We start from the raw sequence: 19,802 nt of genomic DNA, 5'->3' as shown, positions 1-19,802 counted from the left end.
ATATTCCTTTTACCACCTCCTTTTATATAACCTTGAAGAGTTCCTGTGAGAGAATTTTGTGTGCCTTTTCTGTGATCATGAGAGCCTGTTAATCAGCAGGTCAAATCTGACATCCCTCACATTGCCACTGGATCACAAAAGCATCTTCCCTATTCTCTCAGCTCCACTGATTCAGATACAATGGTTTAGAGGTTTAACCCAGATCTTCTCTGTATCCCTCCAAACCAGGAATTACCCCATTTTCAGGGCTTGCCCTGGAATCTCTGTGTTTTACAGGAATGGATGTCTTGTCTTGTTAGATTCCATAACCTCCTGCAGACTTCAGACATCTAAAGAGCTGCCTGCCAACGGAGCCAGTGAAATTGACAACAGGCTGCCTGGGTGCATATGCATATCCAAGGTCCATTTCCAACCAAGCCTATTGTACTTTGCTGGCCTCCCAGAGAGCCTCTCGCCCTCAGCTGCTAAAACACTATTGTGTATACACACCTGCCTGACACGCCACCAAGGTCGGCCCATGTGCTGCTAGCCACCTCCAGTGTATTATGGCACCAGCACCTCACTGGTGTGGATAAATCATTGCATCGCCATTTTGAGAGGTAATAATGGTGTGGATTTTAAATGGGAGAAGACTAGCATGGGAAGAGCCTCTGTTTTGGTGACTGGCTCCAGAAAGGATATTTATACTTTTTTTTTCCTTCCATGGAGTTCTATCTCTTTGTACTTACAAATATTATAGGCACACATGACTCTGTACCCAAGTAGGGAGTCAGTACCAACCAAAGTCCCTGCTCTGGAATTACTAACTAAAAACCAAATCTCCCATTTATTGAGGCAAGCTTTCAGCTACAGATTTCAAGCAGTCATTATCCTATAGATGTGTCTCCCTTGTTCAGTCATTATGCAAAAGAGGGTGGGGAAAAAAGACAGTCTGGAAAACTATTTTTTCCATTCTGTTTTTAATCTGGTGCTAACCACCAGAATACACTTCTAATATTAACATTTCTCACTGATAGTCCTAACATTTTTACTGATCATGTCCTACCACAAAAAGCCAATCATGGGTCAAGACTAGTTTAAATGTGTATGGGCTTCCCAGGGGAAGGGAGTCTTGTTCTCTTGGCTTTTAAGAGCCATGTACACCAATGACACTATATAAACAGAGATAACATGTTGAAAACTACTACCTGAGAAATTAGGGCTTTAAAGCAATTATGGATCATACAATTTTTTGTCTGTGATCATATGTCAGGTTTCCTAGAAACTACAATTTCAGCCATCAAAAAACAAAACAAAAAAAAAAAGCCCATAAATGCAGATATCAGATAGAAATAGAATTTTATACCAGATTAAAAAAAGTCAAGGGATATTTTCAAATTCTCTTTTGTAATATACTTTTTACTGACAGTGAGACAAAAACCAATTATATATTGCTAATGACCTGGTCTTTCATTTTGGACTCCCCCATTTCCCACCCACACCATCCCTTTAGTTCAGAAAAGAATGTCACTTTTTCCCCCCACTGGTGTGTCAATGGACTGTATTATGGAGATGTTTGGTACAGTGAAATGAGTTTGCGATTAATATGGAAAATGAATAGCTGAGCTGTAAATGGGCTCTCTGGGAGAGTTGTGGAGCCCTTGGAGAGAACGTTAATATGTTGCCACATTATTGGTGCTAATCACTTAAAATATGCTCCTTTATTAGTAGCTTTAATGAGAGCCACTTAAACTGTGCATTAAAAAGAGGAACTGCAGAGAGGGACGACAAACTGGGTGGCAGGCAGTCATAATTCTAATTGAAATGCTTTTAGTATTTAAAAAAAAAAGTGTTGTCAGAATCCAGTAATCCTTTGCACTTTCTAAAACCTCCTCCAGTACATGCCATCAATTTAGTTTTGTTTCCAGGGCTCAGGTTATATTCCTTCTCCCCCCCCGCCCCCCGGTGTTTTTTTTCCCTTCCACCCCTAATTTGGATTGGTTTAATCAGCCATCTGCAATAGGAAACATTATCTAGAACAGAGGTTCTCAAACTTGGGGGCGGGCTCCCCTGGAAGCACGAAATGTATTCTGAAGGGGACGCGAGATGCTTTAGGGGGAAAAATAAAAACCTTACTGCTGTGCACATTTCACCCACAGCAGTGAATAACTAGCAAAGCTGATTCCTCCAGACATACCAGGTCCTCAGATGGTGCTGTGCATTTGACTGTTAAGTTTGCCTAGCATTATGCAAAGTCATTGCTGTGTGTGTGTGTGTGTGTGTGTGTGTTAATCCATTTGCTACAACATGGTGTGCATTTCATTGTAAGCGCCGACCACAATCACAGTTTTTTGTTTTTGCTCTTATTGCAATGGATTGTTGGTTCTCTTTGAACCAATGCTTTACTGTTTTTAATATTTAGTGAGAGTTGCATGTTTTTTATTGGTATATGTACTTGTGTGGCAGGAGAGATGAAGGCGTAAAGTACTACAGGTGCAAAGAAGGGGTGTGTGTGAACAAATAAGTTTTTGAGAACAATGCAGTAGTGCTGTAAGTCCAGGAGGGTAAAGGGCGGGCACATCAGTAGAAGACCAAGCTTTACTGAGGCTTGTAATTTTTTATATTGTTAGTGCCTGAAGGCCTCAGTGAGGATTGGGGTCTCCCATCGTGCTAGGTGCTATAAAAACATTAGGTAATATGGTCCCTGCCCTGAAGGGCTTAAGACAAGTTAAGACGAATGTGTGTGACAAGCATTAAGAGGGAGGATGAGGGTAACACTAATAAAATACACTGGACAGTTCTTAAATTTGTGGGGTTTTGTTTCTCTTTTTACCCCTGCCCTAGGCATCATTCTGAAGTACAGCAATTATTGTGACCTTGGGCAAGTCACTTTGCCTCTGTGCCTCAGTTCCCCATTTGTAAAATAGAGATTATAGCACTTTCCTCCCCCACAGGGGTGCTGTGAAGTTAAACCCATTAAAGATTGTGAGGCACTCCGATACTACGGTGATTGGGGGGCCATATAAAGTAGACAACTTCTAAGAGCGAGGATGAACCTTTTGTTCTTAAATTTCAGACACTGTATTATTGGAAATGGGAGTATGTGTAGGCACTGACCAGACAGTATTTGTAAGAGATCCTAGTTTTTAATCACTTTCCTAGGGCTCAGTGTACAATATTTGAGCTGCAAACCTTATTGGCAGTGCTTTGTGGATAACATGTAGCAGGTTGGAATATCATAAGATCTCAGCCCAGGGAAACCATAGTTTGCAGGGAAGATGGCTGACACTAGAATTTTGAGACCCCTGATCATGTATTTCTGGGAAGCACTGATAAAGCATCAGTATGACCCAAGATGAGGTGTCTTGGGCCTCTTTCTTTCTAGTTTTCAATAGTGTTCAGGAGGCTGGTCTTCTCTTGTGAAAGGGTAATACTTGTTAGACTGCTATTTTAAGACCACTGTTGTCCCTGTCACTATTTTTTTAGGCAATGAGGGCATTGCTACTTATCCTGCCACAAACTGCAATTGTATACCTGTTGTTTCAACTGTCTACAAAATGTTTGGGCAGATTAACATTTTGCTGTCTGTTTGCTGGTTAATGGGTATACCTTGCTGGGCAAATCTGCCTGTGGTGATGTTTTGTTTTCCTCTGAATCCCTCTGCAGGATTTTTCCCAGGAAGCTCTCAGGGATGTGATGCCTTCCTTCGCCACAAGATGACCCTCATTTCACCCTCCATCTTGAAGAAATATGGCATCCCATTTGACCGGGTATGTACAGAGGCTGTTTTAAGAGAAGTCTGTAGGTGTTTTGACAGCCTGGAGCTGTTCTCCTCTGCTTAAAGGAACCAGTTTCAGGCCAGGCAATCTGGGGAATAGAATACTTCATTTCTCATGCATTGTTATGTAAAATATATACTATCAGTTAAAACCAGGTGGCTGCTTAAAAATTAGCATTCAGGGCTTGGCTGAACCAATTTTTTGTAAAGTACTTGTAGTATTCGAGTGCCATCTTTCATCTGAGCCTCCCAAAGCATTCTGCCAACATAAACATAAGGGTGGAGGTGGTGGTATGTGTGAGTGTGGGTGTGTCTTATTAATTTTGTCCTTTGTCATCCCCATTTCTGAATGAGAATATTGCCACCATGCGTTCTTCTAAGTAAAGTAAGGATTTTACTAGAGTTAGTGTCTGAGACAGAGTACAGAACTGAGTTGAAAGGCCCCATGATACTTTGAGATGGAATTAATATCCATTTGGAAATAGAAGATCCTGACTTGTACAGCGTCAAGACTATGAATTCATTCAATTTGCTGCTCCAGAAGCCGCTTCATTTTTCCTAGCGAAAGGCTGTGATGAATGACATTTGAAGTGCAATCATCTGACTTCTCAGATTAACTTGCTGTCAGTGCAGTGGAAGCTTGTGAGATACAGTGTGACGCTTGTGGTTCAGCATCAGACATTTGACTGGGGCCCAGTTTGCACCCACCGATCCATATTACATTGCTGTTCATAAGAGGTCAGCTAACTTGAATCCTTAATATGTTTTCATACTTTCACTTGTGGAGCTCAGCTTTCAAATGGAAGTGCATAAATGCTTGCTTTACACAGCTAAACTCCAGTGGGAGCACCCAAACTTGGGATTTGAATATCCTCTTAAGATGCTCACAGTGTAAATTCACTGTCTTGAGAAAATAGATGGATGGGCTGGAGCAATACGTGGAGAATATGGGAAGTGTCCAAGGATAATGCATAAGTGACTGTTTGGGGAATTATTTATTCCTTTTGATAAAGGATTTTGGAAATTCACTATCCCTACTGCTTACCTTGAAGTGTGGGGTCCAGAGATCTTCAAAAGAGCACCTAGTTGCTTATTTTGGAGCCTAAATGGCAGTTGAGTTTTGAAAATCTGGATTTCTCCTTTGCATTCCTTTGCACGCTTGTACTGGTTGAACTCTAGATCTTGCTTCTCACATTATTCTGTTATCTTTGAGTTTAGAAGCTCAGATCCCAGTAAACATAATCAGCTGAATTGAGCCTAAAGATTGGTCATTGCTGCATCTCAGAATGGTGATGAAAGTAAAAAATCAGGAACCTCGTACACCTTTTTGACTATCTTCTAGTAAGAGGAATTTACCACTGTGTCCTTCCAGTGTCATGCTGACCTGCTGCAAAGAAGGAGCAGGAAATGGGGAAATAGTTTCTGATATTTCATTCAGGCAGCCTGCTAGGGCATTGTTTTTACCTCTGTCAAAGTCCAAAACTTAAAGTAAATATAAAAAACATCCCACAAAATTTCAGTTTGTTGCATTTTCCAGGTTATGGGGTCTTCTGCGTTGCAAAACTGTTGCAATATGCCTGCTTTTCTCTGTACTTACTGGTTGGTGCAAAAGTCACACTAATGGCTAAAGAATATCCTAAGTGAATGGTTTCTGATCAATAACTAAGCAAATATCTAGTGGTGTTCTTGTAAGACAGTTTGTAAAAGAAGGGGGTCTCTCTCTCTAAACTGATCCCAAGAAGTATGTATTGAACAACATGATCCTAGGGATAATATGGAAAGTGATTTCTAATTCACTGCTTGTGAAAGGGCTTTTCCATCTTCCTAGCTGTTATCCCCTGTCCCCCTCCCCCAAATAATTTGATTTGTGAAGAAAAGAAAATGTGCAAGTGTCCGACAGACAAGGCTTTCTACTGAGTATATATAAAAACCAGTGAAATACGAGGGCAGTCTGTCTTGTGCCTGTGTTAGCAGAGTCAGTCTGTCATTGAATTCTATTAAAAGCCAAGAGAGACCAGCATAAAGAACAGCACCGTTTTGAGGACCGAACTCTCCCTTTAAAGAAGGGGAGGATTTTGAATGACCTAAATCTCAGAGGTCTGGCACAGCTTCCCTTCTCCTCCTATGACTGAGGCACTCACTGAAAGGCCCCTAAGAGTGAAGAGGGGGGGAGGACCTTTTTAGTCTGAGCAGCCCCCCTCTGGATGAATTCTAACCAGAAGTAGCAGCTTCAAATACAGTATTTTACAGGGACAGACAAATATTTTTTCTCTTCTTCTAAAAATACAGGCAGGATCCCTTCATCTAAATTCCTGGCAGACTTCAAACAAGTGAATACACACACATTTATAAATCTCTGTAATGGTATTTACTTCTGGAAAAAAAGCAGATCAATACCAGAGCTTTTTAATAATTAAAAATGTGTATTTCTGTAATCCCCTATTGATTTCTCCATTTATTCTGCAAGCTCTTGCAGAAGTCAGTAAATTCAGGGCTTTCTCCATGAGTGACAGTTTGTGCTGGCTTTCCCTCAATAGTTATTACTTTTCTACATGGCCTATCCATCATCTTGAGTGCTTTCTAATTTATTGTTGGGATAATGTTGACAGCGGTGACATGGAGGACATACACTGTGGGCTTGAAATGAAGACACCAGGATGTAGATTTTCTGACAGGAACATAATCTTTCCGCCTTCTTAATTTAGCAATCTGCAGCTTTGCCTTGATTTATGAAGGGGCTAGTTGGTAGGATGCTCCATGAAGCTGGGTAGAGACTGGACTTGAGTTTCTCTCACCCAGAAAACCCACAGAATCCTCTTGGAACAGCTTTTGCTGTAATAGTCTTTCTTTATTCTGATGCAATTAAAAGTATTGAAAAGACAAGAAGGGGTTAGTATTTCAGTTCTAATAATGAGGCAATTCTGAGTTTGCACAGAAGTGGGAAACTTTCTTTAAAATTACCTTTTTGAATCCTTCCACAGACATTGATCCAGGTCTGTCCCTCTCTGATACTTCTCTAATTTAGTTCCCTCATAGGCATTGTCTGTGTCCTACATCGAGTGAGCTGAGAAGAATAAAAACCCTTACATAAAATACGCAGGAAGAGACATACAATGCTGCTTGCAATATGAATGTGCAGCATATAACTCTTGTTTGATGGTGAGGGTCCTATACAGATGACAGCCTTTAAGTACCAGTGTTCTGCTGTATGCTGCTGGAGTGCAGTTTAGTCCAGATTGGACACTTCGATCTCCCAGTGATCTGAAGAAGGCAAGCAGTTTGAACATTGTCTTTTTAAACTTCTTTCCTACACCTCCTTTCTGGCTGGTGCCTCATTTGTTTAATGTGTGGTGGATTAAGTTTTGAGGTGCAGTAGCTCTTAGTTTGAAAGGATGTTTGCCTTGTTCATTGAGACAACCAGAAAGACCATTTTGAGTAGGGCTTTGCTAAGTAAGCCTTAAAGAAAGGAATGAATTGGGAATCTGCAACAGAGGGAATATTTTCTTTGTCCAGCTTTTCAAACATAAGTGTTTGTAGAACCTGGCTGACTTTAGCACCCCCTCTCTCATCCCCTCTTTTTCCTGTTTGATATTTCATGATTATGTTGAAACTCATATGAAGCCTCAAAAGGTTGAATTTTTTTTTTACTTGCAATCTTTTACTATCTGGGCATATTTTAGTATGGCTCAAAGTTCCTAGAATCCTTTTTAGGCTGTGAACTAATGAATTCCTCTTGATAGGAAGTATCTTGAGTATAACTGATAGCCATATAACTACTCGTATAGTAAAGGATCAGCCAACACTTTTTGTATTAAAAAGACAGTGTCAGATCAAATTTTGCCTCTTTCTCAATCTTTAAGATGGAGTTGCTACCACCGACCTTCCTGAGATGTTGTATTAATGTAAAAGCACTGATCTAGTGCTAAGTATCTTTAGAATATAAATCTGATCAGCCAGATTTTCAACACTTCCTTACCCCCCAGTAATTTTAAATCACTAGTTTTTTTGGGCACCATGTAATTTTGAGTGTTTTCTGACTGCAGGTATCATCTCTAAAGCTATTTGTTCTGTGACTTTTAAGCTTCCTTCAGTTCCTTAAGTCAATAGTGTACATAGATGAAATTAAAAACAAAATACACATTAATAAGTAAGTAAATAATAGAGTATCATTTTTTCTATTATTTGGCTTGTTATGCATATACAGCTAAGAATGAGGCTAATGTGTTGGGGGGAGTGAATGATGTGAATTAGTTTAAAGCTAAGCTACATGAAAGGTAGGTTCATTTCCAAGTGGAAGCAGTAACATTATGGGCATGTTTGGGAGGAAAATACAGATTTGCCTAATCCTTCTAACATGGCTAGACAACTGGAGATGATGCACTTGGTGCTACGATTAGCCAAACTACTCACTGTCATTGAGGATGCTAGACCCTGGGACCAATTTTATAATCTTAAACTCTACCCTGAGAGTCAGGTGGTGGTGTTTAAACTGAATGGTTTAAAGTGACAAGGATTCAGAGCTCCCTGACAGCTACTATCCATTTTAACATCCTTTTCTATGGAAGTATTTTAATCTCTGTAAAAACAATACAATGAGGTTAGTTCTACCTTTTACCCAAGAGTCTGCTCCTGTAGGATTAACTATTTATAAGCATGGATGATGACACTGTGTGTAGGCAGCTAGTTAGTGTGGCTAGGCTCTGTGCCAACTTCCTTTCTTCTTCCTGCTGAAGATACAAATAGGCATTGGTAGACTGACGGAACACCCATTGACCTTTCAGTTCTCTGTTCGCTACTTGGGAATAAAAGTTTTAGTTTTTGTTTGTCACACAAACAAATACTCCATAGATGCTGGATCGAGACAAAGTTGACTTTTCACAGTGTTCCTTAAGTTTGTAACCCTGCTCTCAAACCACGAGGCCACCAGATATCTCCCAAGGGATCACAGTTTTATCTCTTTCTCCTTTATTTTTTCTCAGATCACCCAAGAGGCTGGAGAGTTTATGATCACATTTCCTTACGGCTACCACGCGGGATTCAACCACGGCTTCAACTGCGCTGAGTCCACCAACTTTGCCACATTGCGGTGGATTGACTATGGCAAAATGGCTACGCAAGTAAGTGTCTTTGTTTGGATGAGTGTGTTCTTACTACCTTTTAGCTGATTTAAATACAAATGAATGTGGAAGTGCCCATTAAGATACACACAAGAATGAAAATATCATCTAGCTGAGAACATATACTCTCCACATACCAGTTAAGTGTTCTGTTCTTGTTGTTGCCTTTGATTGTCCTCCGCTGTAATTGAAGTTCAGTAACTAGGAAGGGGAAGAAAAGACTTGCAAAATAGGGGCCAGGGTAGGATGAGAGGGGATTTTAATTAATCCCTAAGTCCTAGTTCTTGAATGCGAGATGTGCGTTGCATTCTGTGGAGAATGGTGCTTTGGTACACGTGTCTTTATGGGAGGCTGGTAAGAGACATTTTAATAGGTTTGGTAGCTTTGTGCTGCACCCCAGCTAAGTTTCATAGGAAACAAATTATCCCTGAATAGCCTGTGACTGCTGCATTTTAATACTATGTACCCAAACGCATAATAATAAAAAGAGTTTTATGTAGCCATTTAACCCTGAACACAAATGGACAAGTGACCTTCTGAAAACGACTCAATTTCTGTAATTCGCTCCTGAATACGTGAAAACACCCTTTGCTCACTCTTTATCTCATTTAGAATCAACTGAAGTGTTGCAGCTGTTGGTTCCTGGGACAAAACTGTGTAGGGAAAACTGCAGGGTGTCTTCAGTGGAAGGTCTTTTCCTGTGTAACTTGTTCCCTTTGACAGCTCACCAGAATTAGAGCTGGTGGCCTTCAGGGTGCAGTATATGGAGCATTTGTGTTGATACTCATTTATCTGAGTGCTTAGTAATGGCAGAAAGGAAATACCTTCCAAGCTAATGAATAGAGCTAGTGGCTGGCAGAAGTGTTTCAATGTCTTTTCCTGAATGGGTAGTGTTTTTAATGTATTTAGACCATGTGATGTGATGTGCGCAGATGCGGTGGTGCCATGTACAAAGTATGAATAGGAGTGTGTTATTTCTAGTCCTTTTAAGGATCCCCTTCTCACAGGCTATGAAGAAGGATGAATGATGATGGTGCTTTAGTTTGGGGATATTGCGCCAAATGTGCCATGTTCCTTTCCAAACACAAGAGGAAAACACAATCTCTGCCCTGGAATAGCTTACTACAAGCATATCCTTCAGGAAAAGCATAGTTCAGACCCAGGAGGAGATATCTTGAACACTAATGTTCATAATGATGAAAATAATATTTTGTTCCATGGATTGGGTCCTTGAAATGTGTATAGCTTATTTATAGTGAAGGTTCAGTTTGATCCAGAAAAGGTAAGTGTTCACTTTTCCTTAAGAAATGACTTGTGTTTTGTGAGTAAGAGGTGGTGTATGGTTAGTAATAGAAGTTTTTTACCTTCTCTTCATCTCCCCTGGGACATTAGCGTTTTTGACAGCTCTCTCACTTTAACATACCCATCTTCAAGGCATAGTTCCTTGCCAACCAAGTCATCCTCCCAACCAAGTCAGGACATCCTAGACAGGATTTTATTCAGAACTAATCAATGCTGCTCATTTATCACCATGAGTGACTGTCTTTTGAGTGATGGGAGGCATTGCTTTCTCTCTAGAGGCTGAATATGATCTCTCTCCATAACTCCAATACCAGGCTGTCAAGGAACTTGTGGAATCACAGAAACCATGATATCTTTAAGAAATGTTACTGTTTATCTTCTCTACTTATTGCTTTCATATTGTCATTCTTTATTGGATTCATACCATCTACCCAAATAGAAAGCAAAGCTGCTTGTGACTAACTTCATCCTGAAGAAGCACTTTTCTCTGCTACATCTCCTTCCCCTCCTTGTTCGGTGTTCTGTAAATTTGCTTAAGCCGGCACAGGCATACTGGCTGTGACTATCAAATGCCATAATCTTCAGTGTCTGAGCAGCTCATCCTACAGAAAGTATGCCCATCCCTCTAGGCTACTGAAAGGTGAAACGCCTGCCTTGTTTATTTTTTCCAGTAATTTTCAGCCCATGGTCTCAGGGGATCTATTATTAGCTGACAAATTTGACATCTGAACTCTATGCTTGTTCTAAAATAAATTCCCCTTAACTCCACAAACATACATCTTAGCAGGGTTTATTTTTATTGACAGTTTGTAGGAGATGTGAGGCCACTTGGTGGGAATTCCACTGAGCGCTGATATAGCTCAGGGCATGAAGAGAATTCATCAGCCAGTGCTGTCCTGTCTTGTCACATTGTGATCAGTGCTTGTTTCCCTCTATCAGTTTGACTCTGCTTTTAGTCTTATAGTGGGAAGGTGGTGAATGAGAACTATAGATGTAGGCACACTCATTCAGATTAGGCTGGGATTAGACACCAATGTAATAAACACTAGAAAATATAGTTATTAGCCAAGGGGAAAGGGGTAATTATCACTGAATGAGTGCCACATCAGAACAGATCAATTTTACATCTAGTTTGGTCTCATGTCTCTAGCCATGGTCAATACTAGCTTCTTCAGGAAGAGATTTAAACCTTCAGACTCTGCTTAACCGAGCAATCATATACCATGGGACAAAATTTATTTCTAGCCTCCAACTAGTTTTATGACCTGAAGCATGAATCCTAAACTCACTTTTTGAGACACTACCATTAATTTTCCAAGGAGTGATGATTCTAGATTCACAAAAATACACGCCAAGGAGTTGCAGAGCTTGCTGTTTTGTTACCAGATGGACCAGGTCTTGAAACTATTAGTACAGTTGCCAGTTGGCCATTGCTCTGGGAGGAATGTTAAAAGGAGGTTCTGGCAGTATTGACTGGACTGTAGCTAGCCACTTAATATACTTTAATTTCATTCTTTAATCTTTTATATGCAATTAAACCAAATCTATACTGAAATAATATCCAGCAAACCTCTTCCAGTGCAAAGTAAGATAATGGGCTGTCTTAAAGCTACAAAAGCCATGAAATTCATAATAGTATTGGCTGTCCCACCTTTAAATAGCTCCTTTTGTGTCTGGGCACAGATGGAATAGGGATTGGCCAGTATGTCATAAACTCTTCTCTGGAGGAGTGTGCATCAGTTAAAAAAAATTAAAAATTTACCCCCCTCATGGCTATGAAGAAGACTTTTTCATAGGATCCAATGCAGTGCTCTGTCTGAATCAGCAAGCTGAAATGAGTGATCTCATTTCAAATATTACATATGCTGAGCTTTCTTAAAATTCCCACTCTCAGATTAGCACCACTGCAGCTGTAGTTGGGAATGGTGGGAGCGCTAGTATAGAACATCCACTACATTTTTATCATTGTGTTATCTAGGCCATCTTTGAGCAGAGTTAGGAGATGTACAGTAGTAATAAAAGCCTGCTGCCTGCCAATGCCAATGTTTTTACCATAGCTTGTACCAGTGCTAGTGTAATGCTATGAAACTTAAAGAAAAAGCTTCTTATAGATAAATCTCCCTGGGATATAAACTCCCAAGCTTAACAATAACAATTTGGTCAATGCTGACATTTAATCAAGTGCAGATCTTTACAGCAGAAACATCCAGCTACTATGGGATTATGGAGATCTTGTGTAGTTACCTCCTCTTTCCCCACTTGAATAGCTGAACCCTACCCCAGGGTGTTTTCACCCTGGTAGATGTCAGATTATTTACTGACATTGTAGACTGAGCCATATTCTATTTATATCTGTACTCTGCAGAATAAGGAAGGGTGGAACGGAAGCCATAATTCTGAGATTGTGTTTTGGAGTTAAAGGAGCAATAAGAAAAGCCTAAAACCCACAAGAGGTCTTAAATAAGTTTTGTATGCATCAGACTTTAAAAAAAAAACAAAAACAAAAAACGTAAATTTGATCTGAAATTTTAAAAATAGTGCTCAGGTCTGCTGCAACCTGGCATAATAAATTTCAGTTTGTAGCAAATGTTCCTGGAATTCTAAACCCCAGAAAATGGGGGTTTAATCATTGAAATTTTGACAAACCCTTAACTACAGCAGCGCCACCGGGCACTGCTCTAATATTAAAAGCAATTTTGAGCTCAGCCATGTGTTCACAAACAAGTGACATTTGGGAAGTGCTGTTTTAGATTGAGCCTCCATGCTCACATTGTTAAGCGGCATAGCGTGAAATTACTGAACAAACAGCATAGAGAACTCTGAGCAGATCTGGGGAAAGAAAGTTGGAGAGTGGAAGGAGATGCCCAATTTATTTCCATTGCACCAGGTGACACTTCTCTGATTACAGGATTTCCATTTAATATTTCCAAAATCATGAGTTGCATGTGTACGTGTTAACCCTTTGTTGCCAGGGTAGGGGATTCCAGATGAGGTTTGAGCTCTGTTATGGTATATAGGTAGTAAGTTCATTAACCTCTCCTTTTTAAGTTAAACAAGGATTTAATGAAATATCAGATGGTTGTGTTGTGTGTGAACTCAGATTGCCTGTGCTTTTCATGATGAAAGAAAAATCCTGGACTGTGCTTTTCTGGTTAAATACCACAGGTTTTTTAAATGAGTTGACTAAAGCAGCTATTCTGATTTTGTTCATTTATTTTGGTTTTTTGCTGTCAGACATAGCTGTATTATATTCGCTTATACCAGAGTGATTTTTCCCTAAGTCACTATCATAGTTCTTAAAGTGCTTAGAAATGACACTGTGGAAGTACAGAATATTTATTTCAGTATAAAAAAGTCAGTCTATTTGGTGTTCCATCTCTCCTCTCTCCAGGTTGCAACAAGCAGGGCTGACTCCTGTGCTTACCACAACAGAGGACATCAATAACAGGCCTTTCGCAACTAGCCAGATGGACAGTGCTCTTTTTTCCATATGCTCTGACATTGGGGACTCAGAGCATAGATTTTGCTCTGCTTACAGCTGTGAATGGAAGGAAAGATATTAATGAAATACAATAAGAAGGTGCTCATATACTGCAGTGATGGGTGGCCTTAGAAAAATCTACATAGAGTAGCACTCTGTGCCTGCCAGGTAGATAGAAAGTACTGCTAACTACAGGAGAACTTGTCTAGACTGCAAAAATGCATTATAATCAGAGCAGAGTTTAATGATCAGTGTACTAGAAACTAGTTCTGCTGTAATTGTAGTACAAGCATCAATATTTGCAGAAAATCAACACTTCAGCAGTGGCTGTAAAGTTGCATAGGCAACTAATTATAGATGTGTACCTTACATCTATGTAAACTTGTAGTTAGGGCTAGTAAACACTGGAGGGCGGGGGGAGTGAGGGAAGGAGGGGAGGTTAAGATTCAATTAGAAGCTGGTCTGGTGGGCATTTAACTGGCTAGTTTGCTGCTGTAACATGAATTTTTTAAAGAACCCAGTGGAAATTAAATGTTTCTGAGGTGAACATGGGAAATAGTCAAAATGACTAGAGGGGTGTATAATTGTAGCTGAATAGGAATATATAATGTTAGAGATGTGAACTGTTATCTGTCAGCTAGTTACTAATAGACAGCCTATTAGCATCTTTATCCAAGAAATCCTTGCCCTAACTAAGCTAAGGGTCAGTGCATGGTGTGATTATCAAGTCAGCTTTGTGTCTCTCTCCTGTATCTACTTACTGTGTCCGAGTCAGGTCTGGGTACTTGGCAGACAGGATACCTTGGATGGTCAGCTGAATTCTATGGTTTCTGCCTCAGGCCTGGCCTATTTTTTTTTTTTTTCTTCCCAGTTCTTTGATCAGAATAGGTCTTCAGGTCAGGTCAACTGAACGAAGTAATCTATCAAGTAATTGTTTTCTGCCTCTTTCACTTATCATAAACCAATACCTGGCAAACACCTTTCTGCCTCAAGGGGTGTATAAGAAGTATCTGAAACCTCTTAACATGCTATTTTAAACATTCTACTTCTCTCAAAGTAGGGAAATTGTCCCTATCATGCATACCTCAATTGCCTCCTGCAGCAGAGCTTAATGAGAGGATGTTTCCAAGCTGTTAACCCAGTTTAGGGAGTGATTACTTTGTGCTTTTAAGCTTTCCTGAGTCTGAACTGAGTTCAGTCCCTGCCTCTGGCTCCGGGATTCTTGGTACACTCTCAAGGTATGTTTATACTGCTGCTGGGTAGGGGAACATGTGCTAGTGTTGACTGAGCGAATGTGCTAAAAATAGCAGTGTAGTTATGCAGAGTACAGGCTTGTTTGAGGACCCAGGTATGTACTTGGGGGGCTAACCCATTGTGCTGCTGTGGCTAGGCTATTTTACTGTGGTAGCTCAATCAAAGCTAGTGTGTGTATGTCTAGCCAAGCTGGAAATTACATCTCCAGCTGCAAAGTAGATGTACCCTCATTCTCTTTCCAGCACCCCCTTCTTGGAGATGATACTTGGGGTCCAACTGCCTAGTCATGAAACTAGTATCAGCACCCCCAGACTCCCCAGATGCTTAATAACGTCCTTTCCAATCTTGCGGGCACTCTAGCTTAGGGTTTACCTCGTCAGGGACATGCCTGTTCGCTTCAGCTACCACAATCTTTTGCAAAGGTTTCTAACAGAATTACTCTTTACTTAGTACAAGTGAGAAATGGATCGAGACAAAATAAAGATCACCCGCATGCAAATCTCTGCCTCAGTTTCTTCACCAGTCTGCAGTGTTCTTTGGGATTTGGTCAGAGTCTAAGGAGTCCAGGATCCCATTCCTGCATATGACTTCTCTTCTTGAATATAGAGTCTCTGTCTGACCTCTGCAATCAGTGTCCTCTAGCTCCTGGGTGGCCTCATAGTCCAAAAAGGTCCCCTCTGCTATGAAAGCATGCCTCTTTGTTCCTCTCTAGTGTCCCAAGTGTAATTCGTCTAGTCTTTAAATAGTAGTATTAACACCAGGTTTCTTTGTTGCCTCTTCTTCTGGGCAAAATTCCTGTTCCAAACCCCTTTCCCATAGACCACCAAGAATAAACAGATTCTCTGAGGTTAAGCACCCTCTTTAGTATACCCATTGTCCTGCCAGAGCAGTTATTAAACTGTTAATGACTACTTTTGTTCTTTTGGGCAAGGAGTGTGTTGTGTTATTTGGCCCTTATCAGCTCATGGCTCGTTTATTACACATTGGGGTTTGGAATTAGACAGAGTTCATAAAATTAGTCAGAATCCATACGTTGTACATAAATCTCCAAACATCATATTATCCCTGTAAATGCCTCAACCTGTCCTCAAGAGATTGCGTTGCAGCCATCATCCTTCCAGTCAAGAGGGCTTGAATGGAACCTGCCAGAGCCTGCTGATGCCATTTCAACGAAGAGCAGAAGTTGAGCCTTGCACGTTGTTTCTGGCTGTCTTTGTGGAACCAGTGGCTCTACTGTCCTATGGGGTGGGGTAGAAATCTGATATCAATCTTTAGACTCACATATATCCTCATGGAGCATTATCACCAGGCCTTCCCAGCCACTTCTAGATTCTTTGGTCTGTCATGTGGAGAGATCTAACTCCTGCAGGAAGTGTTACTTTTCAAGATTCTAATGTTTTTGGAGATGGGCTGTATTAGTCAGTTGGTATTTACTGAGTGGAAAGATTGCTAAGGGGATAATATTGAAGGGTTGTGTTTGAAAGGGGGGCACAACATTTCAGGTATCAGCCTGCGCTCTGAATTCCCTTGTTTAGATCCATAACTTAATGCAAATGATATTGCCATTTTATTTGAGTGTGAATGTTTGGTCTTTGTACGCTACTAGTAAGTGTTTGCATGCAGACTGCTAGACGCGGAGATTATAAGAGAAAATGCTTCATACCCTCACACGTTTTTACCCCCTCTAGCATCTTCTCATGAACCCTGGCCCTTTTGGTAGTGGGCTCTAGTTAATTGTTTTGTTTGGTTTCTCTGTTTAATGCTGTCCAGGAAGTCTTATGACTGAAATAAAGCAACTGATTGTTTTCTCTTCCTATAATGTGTAATTTTGCTGATAAGACTGCAGTCACATTCTGCATTTCTGCTTTAGTTGGCTTTGTTTTTGGTTGTCATCTGTACAAGGCCCCTATCAATCAGTAAAGCTTACAAGATGATACCATTTAATCAGGTACACTACTAATAACCCTTTTTATAGCCCGCATTTACAGAACCCCCTAAACAGCCTGTACCTGTAACCTTCCCTTATTCAAGAAGGCACTTCTGAACCTGCAATTACTCAAGAAATTCATGTGTATATCACAGGTCAGCTTTTCTATTTCTTTTGCAAACCTGACTGGATATAGGTGGATGGGAGCAATTTCTTATGTTCCTTATTATATTAATAGCAGACACTAGAGGCTGATAACATCTATGTTACCGCAGGCTGGCATTTTCATAGCTTCATTTCATCTCCCATTGACTCCAAAGACTGTCTTAGAATTATCTGTCTCAATACAAAATGGGGTCAAGATGCTCTGTCTGCCTGAGTCCTACTTTTATGTGCTGGTACAAGTAGCCTTCATCTCCTCCTGGTTAGCTTTCCATCACAGATCACCACTGCAGCTCTCCTGCTTGCCTGTTTTTCTTTTTTTTTTTTTAAATATAGTCAAGACTACATAGAATAATATATATAGCCTGCCTTTCTTTGGAAAAGGTGCTCTTTTTGGAGCAGTATTTCTTTCCCATAGTTTACTGTGCCTGAACCTTTTCCACCATGGCGTACCATTTGTCACTGATATATGTCTAATTTAGATTTTAAGTGCCTGGATATTAGTGATCTTGTCTATAAAGTGCAACAAAGGCACTGTGAAATAAGCAGGGCAACAGGTTAGGGATGCATCAACTGAAGCATTGCTTATTTGACACACTGGTGTCAGTGGGTTTTATCGAAGAAGATGGGTTTAGTTTCCTGTTAATGTAATTCCCGAGGAGCTGGCAGGAATAATTTGAAAGCGTGGCCTGGGGTCACACTGCAGGCAGGCTGCCTCAGTTTCGCTCTTGGACTGTTCAAATAAAACTTCACCCAGGCTTGTTCCCTCCTTGGGGATTGAGTTTATTAATATGAAATAAACACCAAACAAAACTCAGAATCCCAGAGCAAAGTCATTCTGAAAGTCCACACACAACAAAAGCGTCTCTTCTTCCTCCCAGGCCTTCCTGCTTGGGGCCTTTCCAGCTATGGCAGGGCCTGTCTGGCCGGTGTCTCAGTCCTAACTCCCAGGACTCTGCTGGAGCATGCTCATGCCTGGCAATCTCTGATCCCTGAACATTTCCCCCCTTCATTACAGCTTCCTGCTGATCTTTACAGAGAAGAGACCTCATCTCTCCCAAGTGTGGCTCCTTAGTAATCAAGGCAGACTTGCTGCAGCCCTCTGGCCCTTAAGGTCAAAGCACCCTGTTACAGAGCTGTTGAGATTACTTTGCAAGCTCTCTGTTATCAGAGGAAGAATATTTACCTTTTTAAAGCAGAATGATGGTGGCTCTTTCTTTCTTCGGTTCTGAGGGGGATCAGTGAAGATTGCAGCCCATCTGAGATTTCTCAAGTTCAGTACTTGGACAGTTTTTAAAAGGAGAGGCCTTTTCTAATACTTAGCCTGGTTTACTTCAAACTTAATTACCATACAGTGTAAACCAGATTGTTTTTGGTGCTTTTGAAGACTTTTTGTTCTTCTGTTTGGTAAGGAATTTGCCTGCTCTGTGTGATTACTGAAGGGTCCGGAGGAGATGGGCTGGCCTTTTGGAGCGGAAAGCTGCCCCTGACCAGTTGATTCCTGAGGTATCTGGGTGACATGATCTCCTGGTCTTTCTCTGTCTCACTAACTCTCTGATTTATTGTGTTGAAGGTGCTTTGTGGTTGCAGTAAATAGCTACATGAAGAATGGGCTCCCTGCAGCTTATTCTTTCAGCTTCTCTGTCACACAGGAGTCCACCAGCTCCAGTCATTCATGTGGCAGAGTGGAGGCTTAAGGAGGTTCACATTACAAGGCTATCAAAAATCCTTTTGCAGATATACCTTACAGTTGTCAGCTGGTGTCGTTCCATTGGAATAGCTTCAGAAGATGATACTGGAGAGTCAGCCAATGAGTGTGGGCATAAAGCAAAAAGAACAGTTCCTAAGATGCCTGTCACCAAACAAAACGTTGGTCCTCTCAGGTCAAGTAGCTCATAAATAGTGGACACTTTAACAGGATAGGTGGTTCCTTGCTGATAGCTTCAGTGGAGTAAATCTTTCTTGAAGCATTATTTACAAATATTGTGTTCCAGTTGATGAGAGTTAGGAGGAAAAACCCTAGTGTTCTCGATCATTCATGTTTCCCAGCCATTCATGGAAGGATTGCATATGTCTTAAGCAAGTCTGGGATGGATCAGAACTTTTCCTCCTGTAAAGTCTGCCTCTCTGGCTAGAGAAGTATGTAGCAATGTAGCTGTGAAGTTCATGGCGTTTCAGTGGCAAAATACTCATGAGAAATGGAGATTGCCATTGTTACTATAGAACTTCTCTGCAGCCTTAAAACCCCAGTAAGGATGGGGAGAGATGAGGGTCTCTGCCCAAGAGCGGTTACCGCTGGAAGCTGGAAACCTTAGATGGGTGACCCTCAAGGGGCCCAGAGGGGGAATACAGGTGCAGTTACCCTGAAACTATGATAGTTAATTAGGAATAAAAATGTACATCCTTGCTCAGTCAAAACTCTCCTTAACGTCAGCAGAAGACTTAGTTCCTGACCTAAAGAGTTATCAGTAAGATTGCTGAAGGCATGTGGTGAGAGAACTTTATTTTTAATCTAATACTGGTGCCTAACAAACTGTGTTTTATCTTTATTTTTCTTGTAATCATTTCTGAGTTTTATGTCTCATCATTACTTGTACTCACTCGAAATCTCTCTCTTGGTAGTTAATAAACTTGTTTTATTGTTTTATCTAATCCAGTGTGTTCAAATTGAAGTGTCTGGGTAGCAAGCTGTGTGCAGATTATTCCCTTAAAGGAATAATAGACTTACTATATTTGTACTGTCCAGGAGAGGGCTGGGCAGTGTAGGACATAGATTTCTAGGGGAAAATCTGGGACTGGGAG

At 40.7% G+C, this 19,802-nt stretch overlaps 1 protein-coding gene across 1 annotated transcript in view; it reads left to right on the top strand.

The window, feature by feature from the left end:
• Nucleotides 1-19,802, top strand: part of KDM4B (lysine demethylase 4B) — a 168,234-nt gene that overhangs the window by 77,602 nt on the left and 70,830 nt on the right. Inside the window, 2 exon segments of the mRNA XM_030540250.1 lie at nucleotides 3,646-3,749; nucleotides 8,737-8,874. Coding sequence (XP_030396110.1) covers nucleotides 3,646-3,749; nucleotides 8,737-8,874 — 242 coding nt within the window.

Source organism: Gopherus evgoodei, chromosome 22 (assembly GCF_007399415.2).
Source record: "Gopherus evgoodei ecotype Sinaloan lineage chromosome 22, rGopEvg1_v1.p, whole genome shotgun sequence".
NCBI lineage: Eukaryota > Metazoa > Chordata > Testudines > Testudinidae > Gopherus > Gopherus evgoodei.
Note: the sequence above shows the minus strand (reverse complement) of the source record. Positions and strands in the feature narration are given on the sequence as shown.